Source organism: Equus przewalskii, chromosome 30, assembly GCF_037783145.1.
Source record: "Equus przewalskii isolate Varuska chromosome 30, EquPr2, whole genome shotgun sequence".
Taxonomy (NCBI): Eukaryota; Metazoa; Chordata; class Mammalia; order Perissodactyla; family Equidae; genus Equus; species Equus przewalskii.
The window spans coordinates 8,415,436-8,437,052 of NC_091860.1; the positions used below are offsets into that span (position 1 = coordinate 8,415,436).

Below are 21,617 nucleotides of genomic sequence, written 5' to 3' on the forward strand. Positions count from 1 at the left end.
ACAGGGGCGGGTGTGGAAGGGCTCCGAGCTCGCGGCTCGCACCCGCGCTGGGGAAGAGGGCAGCCCTGACTGCCGGCTCAGGGGGGCGCGGGACTCCGGCGCCTTTGAGCCTCCGGGACCCTGCGGGTCCTGGAGCGGGCTGGGGGATGGTAGGAAGATTTGGCGGGGAGGGGGAGAAGGTGGTGCATTTGTCCCTGACGCCGCTTAACTTTCTAGCTCTGGAGCCTGCTAACTTTCTCTGCCCTCACCCCTACCCCGAGGGAGTTTAGCCGGAATAAGGACGCAGGGGTTTCAGCCAAACCATCCAGGATCTAGAAAACATGAAAATCCCCGAAATCTCGGTACGGCCTGGGACTCATTAACTGGGGCTTGCGGATGCGGTTGTTCACTACCCCAAATTTTCCCTTCTTTCCAACCCCTTCTTAAGACCCAAGTGGGAGCTCCAAGAGGCTTTATAGTCTTCCGTTGTGATTGAAGAACCGCGCGCGGCCCCGCGCCTATCCCGCTGCGCCATCCGGAGTGTGCTTCTCCCGGATTAAAATCGCGACAAAAAGGCTTGTTTAGGAATTATTTTCCTTTGCCTCTGCGGATAAATGATTCCTGATTGAAGTTCCTTAGGGGCTCGATCGCCGGGGCAAGGAGGAGGGCTGAATCTGTCCCGGGAGCGCTTGGGGGGTGGGGGGAGTGGTGTAGCCAGGTGGGGAGAGACAGGGATTCCCTCGTCCAGGTGCGGCAGCATCGCTCCTCCCCTGGGCTCCGCAGCCCCGCGCCTGGGCCAAGTTCGGGGCTCGGGACGCGCAGGTCTGTGAGCACTCTGAGCGAGTAACGTGATGCATCTTCATCTCCTAGAACCCGAGCCCTGCGGAGCTCCCGGCGGCCTGGCCGCGAGGCGCTGCGGCCGCCCCGCGCGCCCCTGCCAGCCCGCACCATGAACACCATCGTCTTCAACAAGCTCAGCGGCGCCGTGCTTTTTGAGGACCGCGGCGCTCCGGAGCGGGAGCGAGGCAGCCGGCCCTACGGCGGCGTCCTGGACAGTCCCCACGCCCGCCCCGAGGTGGGCATTCCGGACGGTCCGCCCCTCAAGGACAACCTCGGCCTGAGACATCGGAGGACCGGGTATGCCCACTCCCCCCCACTCCCCCCGGGGACCCTGCCTGCCTGCCTGCAGCGCGGAGGGGTGGGAGCGATGGGCGGCGCGGGCGTGCCAGTGGCCACCGGGGCCCGCGGGTTAGGGGTCCGGAGTTTCCCAGGAGAGCAGGTCTCTGCTTCCTCGTCTCACTCATTTTCATTCTAAAATATTAGTTTCTCAAAATCTGGGGGTATCGATTCGTCAGATCAGCTCAAAAGAGGCGTGTTGGAAACTGAGGACACTGGAACTGCCCCTCGGTCCTCCGATCCCTGGACCTCAGGGGAGGGGATTACTTGTCCCTCTCTGGACCGCGGGTGCAGACGCGCGGCGGAGGGCGAGGCAGACAGGACTGGGCAGGATGCGGAGGAACAGGGCAGGGCCAAGCAGTCGGGGCTTCCCAGGTCGGGCCAGCCCCGTGGGCTTCCCCTCTTCTGTCCCGACAGGGCCTCGTCACGGCCCGGCCGCTGCCTCGCCCCGGCCAAGGTGCTGGGAAGGTCGGCTCTCCGTAGGGCGCCCTGGACGCGCGCGGCTCGGCGGGGCCCGCTGCGAGCCCGGAGGGGGAGGCGGCGGGCCTGCCAGGCCGGGTTTCGGTTTAGCGGAGTGAGGGGCTGTTGGAGGGGCGAGAGCTCGCGGGTGGGCCAGCTGCCCCGGCTGCTGACGCTAGGAGGGTCTAGCGGGGCCGTGTCTGGGCGGCTCCAGGAGCGCCCCGCGGGGGGAGGGGCGGCCGTCCTGGCCGGCTCCACCTGAAAGATTGCATCAGCTGCTTGTTCTGCGGCGGTGCTGGTTAGTAAAACAGAGATTAGGTTTCGTCAAAATGTTACTACCAGTCCTTTCGGATGGAATTGCGTTTCAAAGTGTTTAAAGAGGCAAAAGCCCTGGAGGCTGCGGCGCAGGCGCGCGAGCCTCCCGGAGTGGCGGGGCGCGCAGGCGGCGGCGCGGCGACACCTCCCGGAGCCGCGGGGGAGCGCAGCGCCCAACGTCCAGCTCCAGCCTCCCTCGGTCTCTTCCTCTGAATGTGCTTTTCCTCACGTCTTTTTACCTCACCCGATGGAACAATGCTTTCCATACTTTCTAAAGCTCCTTTATGTCAGGAAAAGGCCCCTAGAATGCCACGTGGGTTCTCCATCCTTCTTTCACAAGCCCTTTCTTGCAAAGTTTTCCCTTTTCCCAGAGGATCAAAAGAAATAGGAGAGAGCTCTGAGAAAACCGGGGCAGCGGGCGGCCGTCATCCCTTGCTTTACTCCCGCCGTCCAGTGGGCATCCTTGCCTTTGACCACCGGCGATGGGAAGCCCCAAGGGGCAGGCATGAGTTCCCTGAAAGAACGTTCGAGAGCCGGCAGCAGCCTCTACCCGGCTTGCGAGGCTAGGGCCGCTCAAAGGCGCGGTGCAGGCGAGCGAGGGAAGGGTGACAGTCCTGCTGCGCAGATCTGTAGCTTGAGTAACAGTTTCCTTCAAATCACTTAACTATCGTGACCTAAACCTCTAATCTCTGGCTTCATGATATCCCCCTTTTCTAGATAAACCTAGCGTCCTTCACTGCCACATGACCCCCTGAAACAAGCAGGCTATTTCAAAACGAGATGCCGAGAGAAGGATACTCCCGCCCAGAAATTGTGTGGCTCCCATCCCCGCCTCGCCTCAACCTCGGGGCGCGCGGGGCGGGGCTGGATGCGCTGGGATGCGGGAAGTGGGTCGGCGCGGGGCTGCGGCCGCTGAAATGCGCCCAAATGTGGGGGATCCCGGCGGGCAGCGCCCAGACGGCGCTGCTTACCGGGGCCTCCTCCTCTCCCGGTGTCCCAGGGCCCGGCAGAATGGCGGGAAGGTGAGGCACAAGCGGCAGGCCCTGCAAGACATGGCGCGGCCCCTCAAGCAGTGGCTTTACAAGCACCGTGACAACCCGTACCCCACCAAGACGGAGAAGATACTCTTGGCGCTCGGCTCGCAGATGACGCTAGTGCAGGTAATCGGGGCCCATCAAGCCCGGGCCGGCTGAGGAGCGGGCACACCTCGCTTTTGTGTGGATCTCCACCTGGCGCCCCTCGCTGGGGAAGGATGGAGGGAGACAGCCTGGTCCTGATGCTCTGGCTCCTGCCGCTGAGGGTGATAAGGGATTGGCACGGGGGCAGAGTTGTGCTGTGGGAAGAGTTTCTGGGATTCCTCTCAGTCTTACCCACATCAATTCAGTGCTAATGCTCGGTCCAGGAGGGATGGCGTGGTATTTTGTTAGGGAGGGCAGTGAAAAGTCATCTGCAGAGTTATGAGAAGGTGTCCTTGGGCCATATATAGATGGAAGCAGAGGAGACTACCCGCAGTGATTTTCAGACCTGAATGTCTATCCGAACCGCCCGGAGGACTTGAAACGCAAATTGCTGAGCCCCACCTGAGTTTCTGATTCAGTGGCAGGTCTGGGGTGGGGCCGGTAATTTGCATTTCTAACAGGTTTTTCCGGAGTGGTGCTGAAGCTGCTGGCTCTGAACCACACTTTGAGAACCATACGGAATGGCACCCCACATTAGGGCCCCATATGAAAGGCCCCAGGATAACTTTCAAAACCACCGTTACTGACGGGGCTAGGAGGTGGATTGGAAGGATGAGAAGTGGGGTTTTTTTGTTTGTTTCGTTTTGTTTTTAATAGAAAGTATCCTGGGCCTTAGCTAGAATCCACAAAATTTTGCTGCTGCTATCTTTCTACAGGGGTTAAGAAGGGGCAGATTTCAAATGGTTGGATTACTTTGTCAGTTGTAGAGAGATGGTGTGGGTTTGTTTCTTCTCTAGGGGGCAACACTCCCTTTTCCCTTACATAATCCTATTTGATATTCACAAAAACATGGTGTGGTAGAGTAGTTACTATCAGCATTTTACAGGAGATGTAACCAAGGAATGTGGGAGTTAAGTGTTAGTAAGGGCAGGCCTGGAAATGATACATTTAATAATAATAATATATTTCCAGATCAATGCTCTTTCCATCACACCAGAGTTTTCTTTAATAAATATGGTGATGTGAACTTTTATACATGCAAACAGAACAAATTTATTCAGAAAGAGGGGGAGCAACTAAATGAGCTGAGAAGTTTCATATGTTATAGTAGCAGTACATCGCTGATTTATGAAATTTTGGTCATCCTATTAAATTTATAGTAAGGAAGGACCCCAAGTAAAAAGCAGTATTTAACGATAGACAAAATAAAAATTGCTTTCCAGAATATTTAAGATTGTCGTTTAGGAATTACTGGAAAGTTCAACAAAGCATGAAAGTTGACTTGTATTCAGGCTTATTAAAACTCTAATATGCATTTGTCTGCTTATTTTCAGAATAATAGAGAAGAACATCTGTTCTGCTTCATATTAACAGGCATTAATATTAATAGTGATTTGCTGTGCACTGGAGGAGAAAATTAATTTAGTCTTCTTGGCTTAATATCTGTTTAACATAAAACTGTGAACTTTCAGGGATTTACAAAAGTGATTTCTAAATAAATTATTCCAGTCAGAAAAAGTTGACTTATGAAAATCAATGCACGTGTTCCAATTTCAGTTTGCAGAGGTAGGCTGTTTATTTTGAAAATCCACTGATTTGTAGAGCTATTTGAATCTTTCACAGTGATGTCAGCAGTACAGCATAAGATTATTTTGGATGATTATATAGTCCTTTATTTAATGCTTGCTGTTCTTTAGTACAGAAAGCAAAAAATATTTGTCATATTTAGAACATGTTTAATTATGAAAAGTAACATTTGTCATTGTAGAGACATTTAAATTTTCATGTGCAGTAGCTCTGTTGAGCTGCAATACAAGTAGTTGTAATTTTAGTAGAGAATCAAATTATTTTCTGCGTAATATAGTTTAAACACAAATAACACATTTTGCATTAATATCTTTTTGCAGTAAGATCTTGGTTATTATTACTAAGACTATTATTACATTTTTCTAATTTACATGAGTTTTTCCATGTAATGAAAATTTTTCACATTACATTTTCTTTCTCTTATACTAGTCCTCAGAAAATAAAAATATACAAAAATATGTAATTTTTAAATGGGGCAAAGATAATTATTTATAATAATAAGTGATACCTGCTTAATGATTTCTAATTTTATAGTAAATGAAGTTGGTTTCTGGACCTTGAAGGTGATAAGTGGAAAAAAATCAAAATGGATGGAATAACCAAGGGACCTTAAATATAATCAGTTTGGGTCCAGTTATTTTCAGTTAGGCAGAGTAGGATGTCTAGGTAAGAAAAAAAAATGTGTATGAATACACACACACGTATATTTATAGATATGTGGTGTTGTGTAAGTCAGACATACATGAAACACCCAAAGCAAATTCTGACTTCAAGGGAAACCAAATAAATTATGTAAATACATTTCTGGGGGAAAATGGTATAAAGTTGTGATCTGAATAAAGCTTTTGATCTCTGCCAATTAGACCCCTATTTAATGAGTGAGGTTCTCCCAGTGAATGAATTTCTCCTGTAGAGTCAGCCTTCTTGAGAAGAGTGATCGTGTCTTATTGATCTTCATACCCCTGTTTCACCCCAGCATGGTCCTTTCCATATAGTGAACTCTCTGCACATGTCTGTAGGGTGAATAGGTTCTAACTGGGGAATACCACTGTGATAACCATTCGACTTTCCAAAACCTTTCTGACAGTAGAACGTGTCTTGAAATCTGGCTAAGATATTCTAGTGTTAAAATCCATCCCATTGTAGGGAATACACAGAGTACAGCTTGTCATCTTTAACGCTGTGTGATGGTTGTACAGAACAAGCACAAGTATAACTCATTTTATTATTTTCAGTATATCTGGAAATATGTCATATTTTTATGTCTGTAGACAAATATGGAGTGTTCCTCTTATTTCTGGCTTCAATTTCTTGTTTTTTGCAATATCTTCTATCTCTGTTTCTCATGGTTTATATAATAAGCTGTCAGCAGAATGGTTTTATTCCTTAATAACAAGAGTGTCTTGCATTTTGAGAATTTCTTGTACACTTAATGTTTGTGTTTTAGTTGTGTGTCAAACTGTCAAACGTTTCGTAAGAAGTACTTTTGCCTAATTTTGCTGCTCTTAAATTGATAAGGAAGGGTGTGAAGCCTGGCCAGCAATCTCCGAAAGCCTAGAAACAAAAAGCTGAAACTTTAGTGGAGGAAATATATTTTAGGACCTCAAAGGTACTTTTTCTAATAAATAGAAGCTCTAAGGACATTAACTAGCACCTACATTTTATTCATCCCTGAAAAATGAAGCAGAAATAATTATTTATGCAACTTTCACTTTTTTCTATTCACTAGACTTAGCAACTTGTCTTAATTTGCTATAGCTATGTTTAACTCTCCTTTGCATTATTAATCTGGCATCTTACTTCCTAATGAGATATAGGCATTTTTATAAAATTAACAAGCAGATGATTTGTGTGTGTGTGTGTGTGTGTGTGTTATTTTGACTTTAACCAACTAAAATATTCCATTGTGCTTGGTTCCTATGGCTGACCATTGTCCAAACATTATAAAATATACTCTATACTCTCACTATAAACAGCTTGATTGTGGAATAATATAAAGTAGTAAACAATTGGAGTTTATATTATTGTACGATATGGAGCTTAGCAAGATCGTTGAAGAGGTTTTTAATAAAGGGCAGATGGGAGCTGTATTTGGTTTTAATATTTCCCATTGTTCGTGTGTGTGTGTATATATATATATTTAAAATATATTTATATTTTTTCTGGATTGCAAGAATGAAATGTCTCCTTGGGATGATTTCTTTCATGATCACAATACAGAGTACTGGGTGGGTGGAATTTGAGAATACATTTTAATGATTGGATGTTAATAAGAAACTCCTTATAGTAGAAATTTCAAATTCCTATGCTCTGTCCATGTACCATTTGGAGAAGTCTGCTGTGTTGTGAGGTTTTGCTCCCTATGTTGACATAGCTCTGGTTTTGCTTCTATTGAGTGCTTCTGCTGAAATATGTATGTGGTTATCACCTACAAGGATTATGGCAACTGTTAAATATGCAACAGAGTCTCAGATTGGTCCTTCTACATTATTCCAAGTGCTATACTACATGGTGTGGAAATGAGGTGCTCAATATTTCAGTTGAATAACCCAGAATAAGTTTGTTAATTCTGGAGGTTCAAAGGTGGACAGATGCCAGCATATTCCTTTGGGTTTATTCTAATGATTGCTCTGTCAATATGATGAATGTAAACACCTCCGTTAGAGTAGGAACGAAAATTATGGAATTTTCTCTTCCAACTTCTAAATATTTGATGTTCTAAGCTTTCACTATAAAATACAGTGTTTTTAAAGCTCTGAGCTTGACATAAAAATGCTGCTGCGGAACCTACCATTGGTAAGGAGGCCTATTTCATGTAAAATAGAATTTGAAGAGAATTTGAATGATAACCTGGAGGAATCTATGGTATGTTAAAGGTAGAAAATTTGAACTGATATTTTTACCTTTGGTGAAACAGATGGAGTTTGCGTTAATTTATCAGGAAAAGAATTGCAAAATAATATTTATGCAGATTTGTTAAGCAGCTATTTGTCTGCTGTTTGCATGACTTCATGCAAGCAGGTATTAAACACCTGGACTATATCCAGCCCTTAGGTCGTACTATAAATTTCTGGTAATAAAATACTGGCAGAGTAAATATATTAGCACATTGGGTGCCATTCAAACCTATGAAATCAGTTTAGTAACAGCCTGTGTTAGACATCAGCAAACCTTTCTGCGAAATCTCCTGATCTGCAATTAATATACTATGGTAGGAACTATGAGTATATAAAACATAAAAAGGATATGACCCCTACATATGAAAAGTTAGTTAATCCCACCATGACTTTGAAAGGTTTCCATTTTCATATGTTAGAATTTTAGCTGTTAGTGCTTTTGAAATTAGAAGGCCATTGCATTTTAATAAAAATATGAAGAGTTTCATAAGAACTGTACTATATGGTGGTTATGTTCAGATTTAAGATTAGTCTGAATTATATGATGTTTAATAAAGTGACAAAAAGTTTGGGAGTTGGAGTCTAATGAATATAAGGGGCATAGGCATAGGGGAAGTTGCAGGCTGTCCTCTGTGTGAGAGGAGCAGAGAAGGACATAAACACATGTATCTGACTGCCAGAGAGAGAAATGGTTGAGAGCAGAAGGTAGGTTAGTACCAACTAGAAGGGAATTAACACTGTTTAGCAGAGTGTGGGCTGTATTCACAGATCTGAGTTTTTAGAGTTGGCAAGGATGTTAAGAGCCATCTAATGCATTTTATAGATGAAGAGTTTGAAGTTTGGAAAAGTTGAGTGACTTATATAAATTCACACAGCATGTTTTTGGCAAATTCAGAACAGGAAACCAGTCTCCTTCCATCATGCCACACTTACAGGATAATGGGGCACTAATGAGGGTTTGAAGAAGTTAAGTGATTAAATTGTAATGGTGCATCAGCACTTGAATTTGATGCTGGTTGTTAAGACCCATTCACGTGGACAGGAGGGAAGTTAGAAAAAAGAATGTTCTAAAATTCCTAGTTAGTAGTAATGAGGACTTGGATGAACATTTTGCCCAGGACTGAGAGTAGAGGGAAGTTTGAGAAATGTAGTGAAGAAATGGACCAGGCATTTCGTGCTTCCATAGGGAATGTTCACCTGTGTGTCATAGTTAGTCAAGTATAGTTCTTCACTGCCAGTCCTTCCGTGTGCAGGGGACACAGTTTATCCATTCCCAGCACGTGACACTGTGGTTAAAGCACGAGAGCTACTCAATTTATATTTATTGAATGAATAGTCCCAGAAGTTGTCTATGTATAGAGGTTGGAGGAGAGTGAGAATTTGAAGTCAGGCTAAAGCATAGTAATAAATGCACACCTTGACAGGAAGAGAGGTTGATGAAGACTAAGACTTCTGAAATGCCGCATAAATTTAGTAGGACAGTTATCATTGCTTAAGACACAAAGGAGGTAATATTGAAAAAAAAAAAATGTATGTATACATAAAAACCAGAAAAAACTACGAAGTTTTACCCATGTGGACAAAGAAAAAAAGTGTAGTTTTGTTTTTTCAAAAAGTAGAATTCACCACAGGTCCGTTCAACAGTTAGGGCTTAAGCAATGGGCAAAAATTGTGTCTTTATGGTATACATCTAAAAAAAAGAAAAAAAGAAACTTCCAGTGCAAGGATTGCCACACAAACCATTATAGTAATGTGGGGCATATTCTAGAACAAATTGGCAGAAAGACTTAATTCTCTTTCCACATTGCATTCTTTTAAAGGCAAATATTAGCCTTTCAAGTTTTTAATATACATATATATATATATTCTGATGGTAGCCCGACATTTTAAAAGAAACCTCAGGTACTGTTTTAGCCTCTAGAAATCTAATAGCACCTTAAAAAAACAATGGAAGTAACTTTCCTTTATTTTGGAGTGTTCATTTCTTTGCCATCAGCTATTTGCTTTGGAAACACTTGGGTTTCAGCTTAAAGCTGGATGTTACGTGGCTTTTTTCCCTCCCTCTACTTGTCTGATTACTCTATCTCCGATGGTTTTGCCAGGTCCTCTTTTATAGTCCAACCTCCTTCATTGCTGGAGGTTTCCAAGGTTTGGTCCTTGAGCGTCTTTCTGTTCTGCCTACTGTAACAACTTCAGCTCTCACTTCTGGGCATTTGACCCAAATCTGATCTTCCTCTCCCTTCGGTCTCAGATACCATTTTTATTTCCTTGCAGCACATCTCACCTGTACGCTTTTCTAGCGTCTCAAACTAAACGTTCCCCAAACCAAATGTGTCATTTCACCATTAAAGAGTTCTGCTTTCTTTCTCATAAGGGCACTATCCTTCTCTTGGTTACATGGGTTTGGTGACTCAAGGTCATCTTTAATTCTTCCCTCTCCCTCACCCACCACAATGTCCCTGAAATTTGTTCCCGTGTCCTCTTTATTGGGAGCACACTTCCCTCCCCATTAGACCTGACATATTCCTTCAAAGCCTAGCTTAAATTCCTCATGAATTCTTGAGTCACATATGAAAGTAACGCCTCCTTTCTTTGGACTCCTGTATCATATTATTTGATGCCTCTTAAGCCATTTATCACATTCTTTCCTATATTAGAGTTATTTGTATACTCTCCTACCTCCCTTACTAGACTGAAAATTTGATGGCAAGTCCTCTTCATTTTTTTTTTATCCCCAGAATACATGTGCTCAATCTCTGTAGTAAGTGCTCAGCCTGTTTGTTGAATGAATGAATGAACAAATGGAATGAATGTCTAGTACTCTTACGTCCTGAGAATATTTAATGATCAGAGATGCTGAGAGAGGCTTCAGTCCTTTTTGGGAAATTAACTGTATGATGGGTAATGTTTTTATGTTTTGTTAATTGAAAAATAATACTTTTTTAGGTGTCAAATTGGTTTGCTAATGCAAGACGTCGGCTTAAGAATACTGTTCGACAGCCAGATTTAAGCTGGGCTTTAAGAATAAAGTTGTACAACAAGTATGTTCAAGGAAATGCTGAGCGGCTTAGTGTCAGCAGTGATGACTCATGTTCCGAAGGTTTGTTAATAGTTTTATTTTGCTTTCTTTGCTTTGCCTCTATAATAAGTTCACCTCAGTTGCTATTTTTAAGGTTGATCCCACAAAACACGATGGTGCCATAGTGGTTTTTTTTTATTGCATGGGGTAACTTCACTTTTACAATACTATAAATGACCAACAGAATTACGGCTGTTTCCTCTTGTTTATAGATTTATCGTGTGTCAGAATAACATTTTCTGTGAAATTCACTAAAATTAAAATACCGTAGGGAGAGATTACAGAGATTCCTGCTTTCCTTTGCCTAAAAATTAATCTTGAATATCAAAGATAATTTTGTACACTTCAAATATTCTTCCCTTATATATGTTTGTAATGATTAAGTACAACAATTGGGTGGTTGGGGAAAAATATGTGTAAGTACTAGCTAGTGGTATTTTTCCCCCTAGATGGAGAAAATCCTCCAAGAAACCACATGAACGAAGGGGGCTACAATAATCCCGTTCACCATCCTCTGATTAAAAGTGAGAGCTCAGTCATAAAAGCTGGAGTGAGGCCAGAGTCACGGGCCAGCGAGGACTACGTGTCACCCCCAAAATACAAGAGCAGCTTGTTGAACCGTTACCTTAACGACTCTTTGAGACATGTCATGGCCACAAATGCTGCCATGATGGGAAAGACAAGGCAAAGGAACCATTCGGGATCTTTCAGTTCCAATGAATTTGAGGAAGAATTGGTGTCTCCCTCGTCATCAGAAACTGAAGGCAACTTTGTCTATCGCACAGGTAAGTCTGTGCTTTTTGTGAGATCTCATTTAAAACAGAATTAAAACTGCGACAGAGGGATTTATTTTGACAGGTATAAAAGCATAATTTTTATTGCTTTTGCATCCATTACTCACGTATTGCCTGTAATTCAGTTTTAAAGCTTTCATTCTGTTTTTAATTACCAGTATGCTCGTTACTAGATGATGGGAAATTTTCATTCCTCACGATAATTTTTAATCTTAATGATAAAGATTCTTAGAGGAGATATATATTGGCTTTTATGAGTAAATTTTAATGGAGTAGTGTCCTGGATTTCAGCAAGCCAGGCATGCAAATTCTTTGTATTCCATCTTTTTTCTTAAATTCTTTGGTTGCTAATCGTGTTACAAAATGAACACAAGTTAGCGTGGATGCCAATATAGGTCTGGGTTATGTTGCTTTGGAAATTTGACTTTTATTCCTGGAAAGCATAAGTAGAGCTGATAAATAGCTTTGAAAATTTTACTTTTATTCCAGAAATATTAAGTCAATTTCTACCTGTCCAAAAATTTGAGGTGGAGTAGTGAATTTGGTAGAATTTTCTATCTTGACTTCAGTTCCCAGAGAGCTTTGCTTGTAAAGAGTGTTTGAGCAAGTCCCCCTGGAACAAGGGATGTGCGCGACCTACCTCTGGTGTCCCGGTCCTGAAAATGCCATCAAGTGAAATTTAGAAGTGGAAGAGCTGGAAATAACTTCAGAAAGCTTCTAGTCCAGCCAGCTTATGTCACAGATAAGAAAACCCAGACCAAGAACACACAGTTAGTTATTCTTCTCCAGGTCAATAGGGCAGCTGAGCCTGCAGAAGAGGTAGGAGGAGCATAACTACCACTAGACCATTCCTACTGTTATTATTACACCTGCCGCCACCGGTCCTTTATTGCGTAGTTGTGATATGCTAGGCCCTATGCTAAAAACTACGTGAATATTGCTACACTTGGTCCTTATAATATCAAGGAGCTTGATATGTGAGGAATAGGGCTTTAGAGGAATTTAAATTTGGTCTATTTAATATAGCCTTCACATTATGTAGCCAGAAATCTGATTTTCAAGTGTCTATGAATGTATATAAAATATATTATCTATGAGGATTCAGAGAAAATACCAATACATTTTTAAAGACTTAATCTCATTTTCTGTTGCAGAAACTCCAACTCTAACAATGAAAACAACTGCAAACACTCAGAAATAGTCTTGTAAAGAATAATTGGGTCTAGGAAGAAGTAAAAGATGCAATAAAAGACTATTTAGCTAATAACAAAAATTTTAAAACTACATAGTAATGTCTAATCACTGTGACCAGAGCAGAACTTAGAGGTAATTCAGAGCTTGATAAATGTTTATTTACAGAGAAAGAAAAATAAATCAGTATTTCAAGTACAGGTAATTGAAAAAAAGAATAAAAATAAAACAGAGAAAGGTAAAATGGAAAGCTGAAAAATAGGTAATTAAGTCAAGTTGACTCTTTGAAAGCAAGAGTGAAAAAGACAAGCAAAAACTGACACAAATTAAATTTGGAAATGAGACAGGCGATGTAGCAATCAATATATAGTTATTAAACAAAAAATATTTGTTAAAGTTATGATGAAATGGTATGCATAATTGACAACATACTGTATGCAAATGTGTAGATGAAATGAATTGGTATTATCCACACAAATTAAACTATAAATTTATAGTGAAAAAAGTTTTAAGTGACCACTAATTCAGGAAAGATTAAAGTTTTTAGTAAGCCCAGTTTCCAAAGCACATGAATTGGTAGATTCGTTGGATTTTTTTCAAACTTTGAAGAAGTAATTCATTCTCATGCTTTATACACTTTTCTGGGTCATATTAAAATATGAAAAGGATCTCAATTTTTACAAATGTAAACGTTCTCCTGATTTAAACCCAGATAGGATGGAAATCAAATTTTTATTTATGATACTGATACTATGAAACGACATGAGAGGAATTGATAATGTAAAGTGAAAAACAGTTTAAAATTATGAAAACATTGAATACAATTATGACGGTGCAAATGTGTATAGACAAAAACGAGGAAGATTTTTGGAAACAGGCAAAGTTACTTTTGATAAGGTGGGATAATTGAAGATCTCTTATTTTTTAAAAATTTTCTTGTAAATTTCTTTGTGTCGCCCAGCAAAAGCAAAGTCATATGTCTATGAAATTCATCCAGTGTGATGAGTCTTCTGAAAATGTGTGCTTTTTTCAGAGGTAGCGAAATATCAAATCAAGGAGAGAATAGCATGCCTGTATAGTTGAGGCTTTTCAAAGTTAAATACCTTGGCCATTTATTTTTATTAGAGCATTCCAAATGCACTTGGTCCATATTATGGACTATTCATTTGCCAAGTTCTACTTTTAAATAAAAACTTACTTTTTAGCTTATTATTACAAGCAGTGAGAAAGCAGCCTAGACATGTAAACTTCTGGTTTTTCATGTGTGTGTGTAAACTTAAAAAGAACAAAATAAAGTTTTTGGTTTTGTGGATGGAGAATTAAGAGAGACTGGTGGTCTAGGACTGATTTGCTAAATTTCAGACTGAAATAATAAATGGCTGTCCTCTGTGAGAACTGAATGACAATGCTGGGGCAGTTGTAGCTGGGTTACCAGTCATGCAGAAAGAGAGAACAGGGGATTTCAATAAATACTTTCTGAGCGACTGCTATGGTTTCTCTGGCATACACGCTTACTCTGAATTCCTTCCATTCTTTCTGGTCCTATCTTCCTTTGCTCACCTAAAGAGAAATCTTCTAAGTGTGCTGTTAATCACCATTCCTCTCTCCCACCCCAGTTCCACAGCAGCATCAACATTTTAACTTTTAAATTCTTTTGCAAGAATAGATCACCTTTAAAAACAATTTATTGGTTTTTCTGTGCTAAGAAATTTTATCCATTTTTCCAGCCATTTTCGTAAAAGAGTTGCTATCTCATGATGCATTTAATTAAATATTTGGAATCAAAAAGCTAAATGAAAGCATTGGTGTGTGGAAGGATAATCTAACCCAATTTCATTTCACTTGCTCTCGTTAAATTCTAGGCGGCACAAGCCTGGTTGATTATAAAGTAGTAATCCTAATTGAAGACAGCATTAGACACTGTCATAGTAGCTACAAACATGTTTTTATTGATTTTATCTAGAGATTAAATATTTCTCTGTAATCTGCAGTCTTCTGCATCATGCCAGGCTCTCAATAAATATTGGTTAAAATGTTTCTGACACCAGTAATTATAACATTAGAATTGATCAGAATTATTAAGGGCATTGCTTCTAAACACAAGTAATACTCAAGAAAATTTAGTCACTTGATGTCCTCTGCTGACTTAAGTCATCTCAATTAAAATTATAATCCGTTTTCATCGTATGAGGTTAACGAATGGTGATTTTCAGGTATTTGATGGAGTGAATTCCCATTACAAGCTGATCGCCGTGCCTCTACCCTCTAGCCTCTAGGTGGGTCCACTCCCTGAGGTATCAGGGTAAGGACTCTAGCCGTAATATCTCCTCCATTCCTGTTGAGGCCGTGCTCATATTCTCCAGATGGGACCATCCATGAAAGAGCCATCTGCCACCTATGTCCCCTTACGGAGTGAGTCCTCACTGGAGCCTTTCTTAATTTGGGCTAGAGTTTAATTTACCCTCCAAACCAAGCCTATTGAATGTCCTTCTTCGCTGAAAGAGAGAGAAGAGGTTTCTAACAAGTGTACTGATGGGGGAAAAGCAGGCAAGTCTTGAAGTAAAACATGAGGACTTCCCTTCTTCTTTTGTTCAGTTTAAGGACAAGTCCCTCTTATGTTCTTTCTTTTTGCAGCTCACAAAGATCAACTCGTAAATGGCTAGTACATTTGAATGGTTACTCTCTGAGCCCCATTGCTCTGCTGGTATATAATTCGTAAATTTAATCTGCTCCCACAAGGCTGAGTGTATAAGCTTCATCCTGTTAAATGGTCTAAAATCCCTCTTAATTATACACATCTGGTATTGCAGAAACATTTAGGTGGATAGGGCTCTTTTTTATGTTAGTGTGAATTAATCAGATTAGCTTCTTCTCTACTTGACTAAAGTAAATCCCTGAAGAAATGGAGATTTTGATTGAGAGAAAAAAGAAGTCATTTATTTGGTGCATGGGACCCTTTGGGAGGTAGAGTCCGTTAGCGTGGCCTGTTGCCGTTGGAACAAAATGAGAAAACAAGGGATTTTGGTTACTGAGGAACGAGGAACTAGGAAGTAGAATGAAAGTCTGGGGGGTATGACAAAGGCTAAACACCAGTTCCAAACATTTTTTCTTGGCTAATGATGACCCCCAAGGGGAGGGATGTTGTTTGTTCTGCCTTTTCCTGCACACTCGGGTGCTTTAGAATTTAAACTGGTATTATCAGTAGTAAAACCCAGGTATGCTCATGAGTTCAATCAGCCATTGGATGAACCTTGGGTTTACGCTTAATTTATAGCACAGGTTCTTTGGAGAAATATTCTCTCAGTTGTGAACAGCCAAGTTGTTGGGATGCAGTTTGTTCACATATGAGGTGCTCTTTCACGCATTTGTTCCACATACAAAAATGTTTATTAAGAGCCTCTCCCCACAGGCACTGTTCCAGGCTCCCTGGAGCCCTGTGTTTTGTGCTAGGCTCCGCATCAAAGAGACCGTAGTGAAATGAAGCAGAAGAAAGATTTAAAGAGATGCCTTGGCAGATCTTTTTGAGCAGTGAATAATCACCCCTGATTTCTATGTTTCATTAATTTTAGGTTTGTGTTTGGAGGTAGCTTAAAGGTAGCCTCATGGCAGTCAAGAGAAGGCTTCAGCCAGAGCCAGCTGTTGAGGGTGGTGTGTGTTTCTGCGGATATGCTAGGTTTCTCTCTGGGATTTTATTGACCAGTAAGTCCACTTTGGCTACTTTTTTCTTCTTTTATTTCCCTTTTTGTGCTTGTCACTTCCTTGTTTTTAGTGAAAGAATTAAGCTTTGCCGTTTTGGATTATTCCAGACATTCTTTTCCTGGCATGCAAATGCCTGTTGATGTACTCCAGCGGAGAATAATAAAACCCTCGATCACCAGCCCAGTTAGTGACATTTAAAGGATTCTTGAAAGGTTATCCAATTTCTTGTCTTGTATCTTTACTACAATAGTGCCTCACCTATCAAACACCATCTGGGAACAAGTGAAATTTTCAGATAGAAATTTAAAGTACCGATTTAAAAGATTTATGATTTTCTGCTCTCCTAAACTTCTGTTAACCACAGCATGTAGGGTGTGCATCAGCATCCTCTCTCTTCTCTAAGCCCCCTCCTCCTATAGCTTTTTATCTGCTAGTCTCATCTTTCAAAAGCAGTAATTTTAGGATTAACTACAATCCTAAACTTACCCCTAATGCCTTTGAATAAAGAGTGATACCTTTCTGATAGCCTTTTAAAAAGGGATCTTTCCTCATTACTTATTTCAAAGCAGTAATGTTTTAAATGAGATTTATAGAAATCCTGACCTTGGGGTAGGTATGGGGTTACTCTAGAATTATAAAAACTTAAGTATTATTCTGAACACCACAGATTCTTAAATTCTTAAATATTTATCAGAGATAAGAATGGCAAAACACATTCACCTGGATTATTTCTGAAATTCAAATTAGCTTGATTTTGAAATTAAATTTTCTTTACGGGTTCACTTGTAAAATTTAAATGAGATTGCATAAGGGTTCCACCTACTGTTAACAACTAGAGATAAACGGCCCATGAAAATAGAAAAAGAGAACAGATATTGACATGAGTGGTTTGCCGGCTGGTTGCAGGGGTAGCTCTTCATTCACTTTTCTTTGTTTGTTTTTTGGTATCATGTGAGAGCCTGAAAATGCCTAATGCAGATTCTGAGACTTCCAGCCCCATTCAGCAACACGGCTTACAAACAAATCGAAAGCATATGGCAGCTTAGTTTATAAAATGTACACATTTTTTAGAGCTGTGTTTGATCCTGACATTTTTTTGTCCTCTTAACATTGTGTTTCCTCCATGTGGTGCCTAAGAATGATAGCAACACTGGTTTCACGTCTGTGTAAAGGTAGACAAACTGTTTTCTGAAATGCAGCTACATTCTGTCTCCTCTTTTGTGCTGATACTCACTGCCCTGTATGTATTAAAAGCTCTCTGAGCCCCTGAAATGGTGTTTTATTCATTTTATAGTCCCCCTGGCACTTAGTACAGTGTCTTTCACATATTTGCTCCATAACTGTTTCTTAGATGAATGAGTTAGTGTTTTAATGATTTAGTCTGCCTGCCTCTTAAATCATAAAAGACGTTTTAATGTACACATGTATATGTTGATCTGGGTCTGTGAACGTGACAAGGGAAAGAAAATGGTCCTGAATAAGTTTAAAAGGATAAAAAAAAAGGCAAATGCAAAAAAGTTAAAACCAGAGGGAAAAAAATTAAATGAAATGAAGCTTAAAACTATGAGATGTTTAAGAGATTCAAAATAAAAACTTAGAAAGTATAAAATGAAACTAACCGGATTTTCAAGTAAAAGAGTGACTTTCAGGAAAATGCAAGGATTATAAATGGAAAAGGTTAGCTAGTTTAAAGAAAACCTACGGAAGAGTAAAAAGTATAGCAGATAGACAAATAAATACAAATGGAGCTTTTAGGAATTTGCCTTGACTAAGTAATGATATTTATTGTCTTTCTCCAATCTAGTACATAGCCTTGTAGGTGACATTTGAGAAACAAAGCACAGATTTATATCCACTGATTTGAGCTCTTCTGCCACACTCACTCTCAGAGTTGACATGACAGCTTTGACTTTTTAAGAATGACTATTTTTAATCCTATGATAGAATTGGTGAATGTCTATGCAGAAATTTTACATTTTCTCTCTCCTCCACATATAAGAGTAAAGATCCCATACCTTGTACATATTTTTCTGTTAAAAAGTTTATCAACATGAAATTTCAATCCTGCAGGAGTATTGTCTATATTTTGGCGTTACTGTTCTACTGGCATTCAACCAATTGTAGTTGATTTTCTGATACTCTATGCATTTCAAACTTGCTGGAGTGGTCAGTCACATTCTGGTGCAGTTTCACAGAAGTGCTTGTTCATGTCACTATATTTAAGACTGTGTCAGTATTTCCATTAAGAGACTTTTTTCATTCCCTAGGGCTTCTAAATAAGTCATAAAAAGTCAAGCCAAACTCAAAGCTGGCATAAAAGGGCCTTTTTTTCTTCTATGTATAAGGAATATAAGTGCATAACTCCCACTAATTCTAAATTTAGTTAGGTTTGTAAACTCTTTTCACACTGACAAGAACAAATAAGATCCATTGACACTTCTCCAGCCTGAGACTAAAAAGGATGTCAAAAAGTGTTTACTGTTTGTGAAAATAACAAGACATTCTATTTAATGAACATGGAAGTGGTTTCTTTTCTTTCTTTCTTTTTTGGTTACTTGCTGTTAGTTTTTCCCTTCTGCCTCCCTACTTTGTTTCTAAAATTAAACAGGTATTTTTCGATGTCAAAATTTGTCTTGTTGATATAACAGAATTTTTACTCAGGATAAATATGTGTTTTCTTCCAGCCCAGAATTTTGCTACTTTTAAATATTGGAAGCTTGTGTTCTTGTTTTCTATTAGAAATTATATCATTTATAATTGTGAGCTTTGAGGAAGCAAAAAAATAATGTTTCTTCACTTTCCCAATTTCTTTCACAAAATGTGAATTTTTTTCTGGGTTTTCAGTTTACGTGAAGGATGACGTGTTTAAATAACAGCTACACAATGAACCGTCTCTCCCTTTCCCCTTGGACAGCTTTGTTACCTGATTTCTCTCGTTTTCATTGTACTAAAGAAGGAAATAGTCAAGGATTTTTATAAATCCAGGCGTGAATTTTAAAAGATCCTCCAGTTCAGTCCCTTAATTTTCAGATGAGGAAATTGCTGTGGGCTCTCTGCTGGGCGTTGAAGTGGTTGGTTTTTTGGAGATGAGTGGCTTGGTTGCTTGGAGCTGTCATCCTGATCCTTGGTACAATAAGTGTAAGTGCTTTTGGCAATTTCTGGTGCTGAGTTGACTTTTACTTAAAAAATGCCTAAGGGGCTGGCTTCATGGCCTAGTGGTTAAGTTCAGTGCACTCTGATTCTTTGGCAGCTTGGGTTCGGTTCCCGGGCATGGACCTACATTCCTCATCGGTGGCCATGCTGTGGCAGTGTCCCACATACAAAATAGAGGGATATTGGCACAGATCTTAGCTCAGGGTGAACCTTCCGCAGCAAAAAAATTAAAAATGCTTGAGTCATTAGTATTAAACTTTCGAGAACTTAGGTTAGGTGTGGGTGCATTTAAAAAAATTCTCTGTTGTAATGGCTGCAGTCTTTACACGTGTTGATAGATTGCAGGTTTTCATAGACATATAGTACCCAGGATCATTCTTTGGTTACTTAGGGAAATAGGAATGGTTTGCAGAAGATCCCTAACAGTTAATCCTGCTGGTGTGTGTGTGTGTGCACACGTGTGTGTATAGTGGTAGTAATAGAAATTGAACATAGTTGGGAAAACAAAATAAGTTTTTTTTTTGAGGAGTTTCAGCCCTGAGCTAACATCTGCTGCCAATCCTCCTCTTTTTGCTGAGGAACACTGGCTCGAGCTAACATCCATACCTGTGTTCCTCTACTTTATATGTGGGACACCTACCACAGCATGGCTTGCCAAGCGGTGCCACGACCGCACCTAGGATCTGAACTGGCGAACTCGGGGCCGCCAAAGCGGAACATGTAAACTTAACCATTGTGCCACTGGCCGGCCCCCACAATAACTTTTGAAAATGACCATTGGTATCTTTCCTCTGCCCTGCCCACACAAGGGAGATACTGAGTCATTATCTGAAAGTGGTCAAAAAAAGCTTCAGTGATAATAGCAGTCCAGCTGGAAGGTGGTTTGGGGAAGGTAGATTAGTCTCAACTTTAAACAACAACATCACTCGCCCACTTCCGAAAATTTTGGGCCTTCCCAGTCAGAAAAGCGAGCCACGAACTGTTTTTCCCAGCCCAGCAGGACGCTGTGGTGCAAGGCACCCTGAGTTACTGCCGAGTCAATTCACCTTTAGCATTTCCTCAGGTCTCCACATCACTAGGTGCACATAGCAAAAACAAAACCAAAGTTTAGACCTCATTGTCTCACAGATTTGGGCAGTGCCTTAGCGATGGCAGTGTGGCCAGGATGCTGTCAATTGCATGTCATCTCTTCCACAATCACTGAACTGCAGGTAGGGTTGCAAACAGCCTCTTGTCCACTGACTTCAGTGCTTTGGAGCATCTCTGATACAGTGACCAAAAAGAACATCTTTGACAAGAAGGATGTGTTCCCTTTTTGGTACCATTGTTTATATGTATATTTATATATTTATATTTATATTTATATATGTGCTGTACACGAAAGCAATTTTGCCTTTGATCAAGCCTCATTTAAAGAGAACAAAAATTTTTTAAATAGTGATTTTGAGAGGAGTAGTTTGGTAATATAAAATTGAAGTGGAAAAACAATGCAAATGAAAGTGAAACCTTTTCAGTTGGTGACAGGTGGTCAGAGACAACCATTCATAAAGTGGGAGTTCCAGGAAACAGTTTGCTCTTTAAGTTTGCGCATAGCTGCCTGTGTGTTTAAAATTTAGAACTGATAGTCCCTTCGATGGAGCCAGCCCCAGGTTATAGTGGACAAAGCTCTCAGTATGGCAGAGACATTTCACATAAGAATGCCATGTTCTGCCAAGACTGTCATTATGACACTAAAATGTACCCTTTTGCTAAGGGCCAGAATTCAGAGGCTCTCCTTCCAGTTTCTACACTGATTTAGACAACAGATGCGTAAAAGGCAAAGTGGTATTCAGGATCATTTGTCACATGGCTTCAGGACAGGAGGATGGCTATCTGGCAAGAGCAAGAATTCCTTAAATGTTACTGGGTCTTACATTTCTGAACGTAAAATCCGTGGCCAGAAGTTGCTTGGTGCCAAGTGCCTTTGCCGTGATGTCTTCACCCAGCACAAAGCTGGATGGCTGCGACACTGCGGCTGCTTCAGAATCCTCATAGCCTGCGCCAGTTTGCAACTGACGTTGAGTGCTGCTGTTGCTTTGCATTTTCTTTTGTTGCTGTCTTGGTTGCATTT

General features: G+C 40.9%; 1 protein-coding gene across 4 annotated transcripts in view; it reads left to right on the plus strand.

The window, feature by feature from the left end:
• The window catches only part of MKX (mohawk homeobox), a 63,342-nt gene that overhangs the window by 2,116 nt on the left and 39,609 nt on the right, over nt 1-21,617 (plus strand). For all 4 annotated transcript variants that reach the window (XM_008529599.2, XM_008529600.2, XM_070600858.1 and 1 more), the window contains exons 2-5: nt 850-1,116; nt 2,930-3,089; nt 10,538-10,691; nt 11,120-11,455. In XM_008529599.2, coding sequence (XP_008527821.2) covers nt 929-1,116; nt 2,930-3,089; nt 10,538-10,691; nt 11,120-11,455 — 838 coding nt within the window. In that variant the 5' untranslated portion in view covers nt 850-928. The remainder of the gene's footprint in view (nt 1-849; nt 1,117-2,929; nt 3,090-10,537; nt 10,692-11,119; nt 11,456-21,617) is intronic.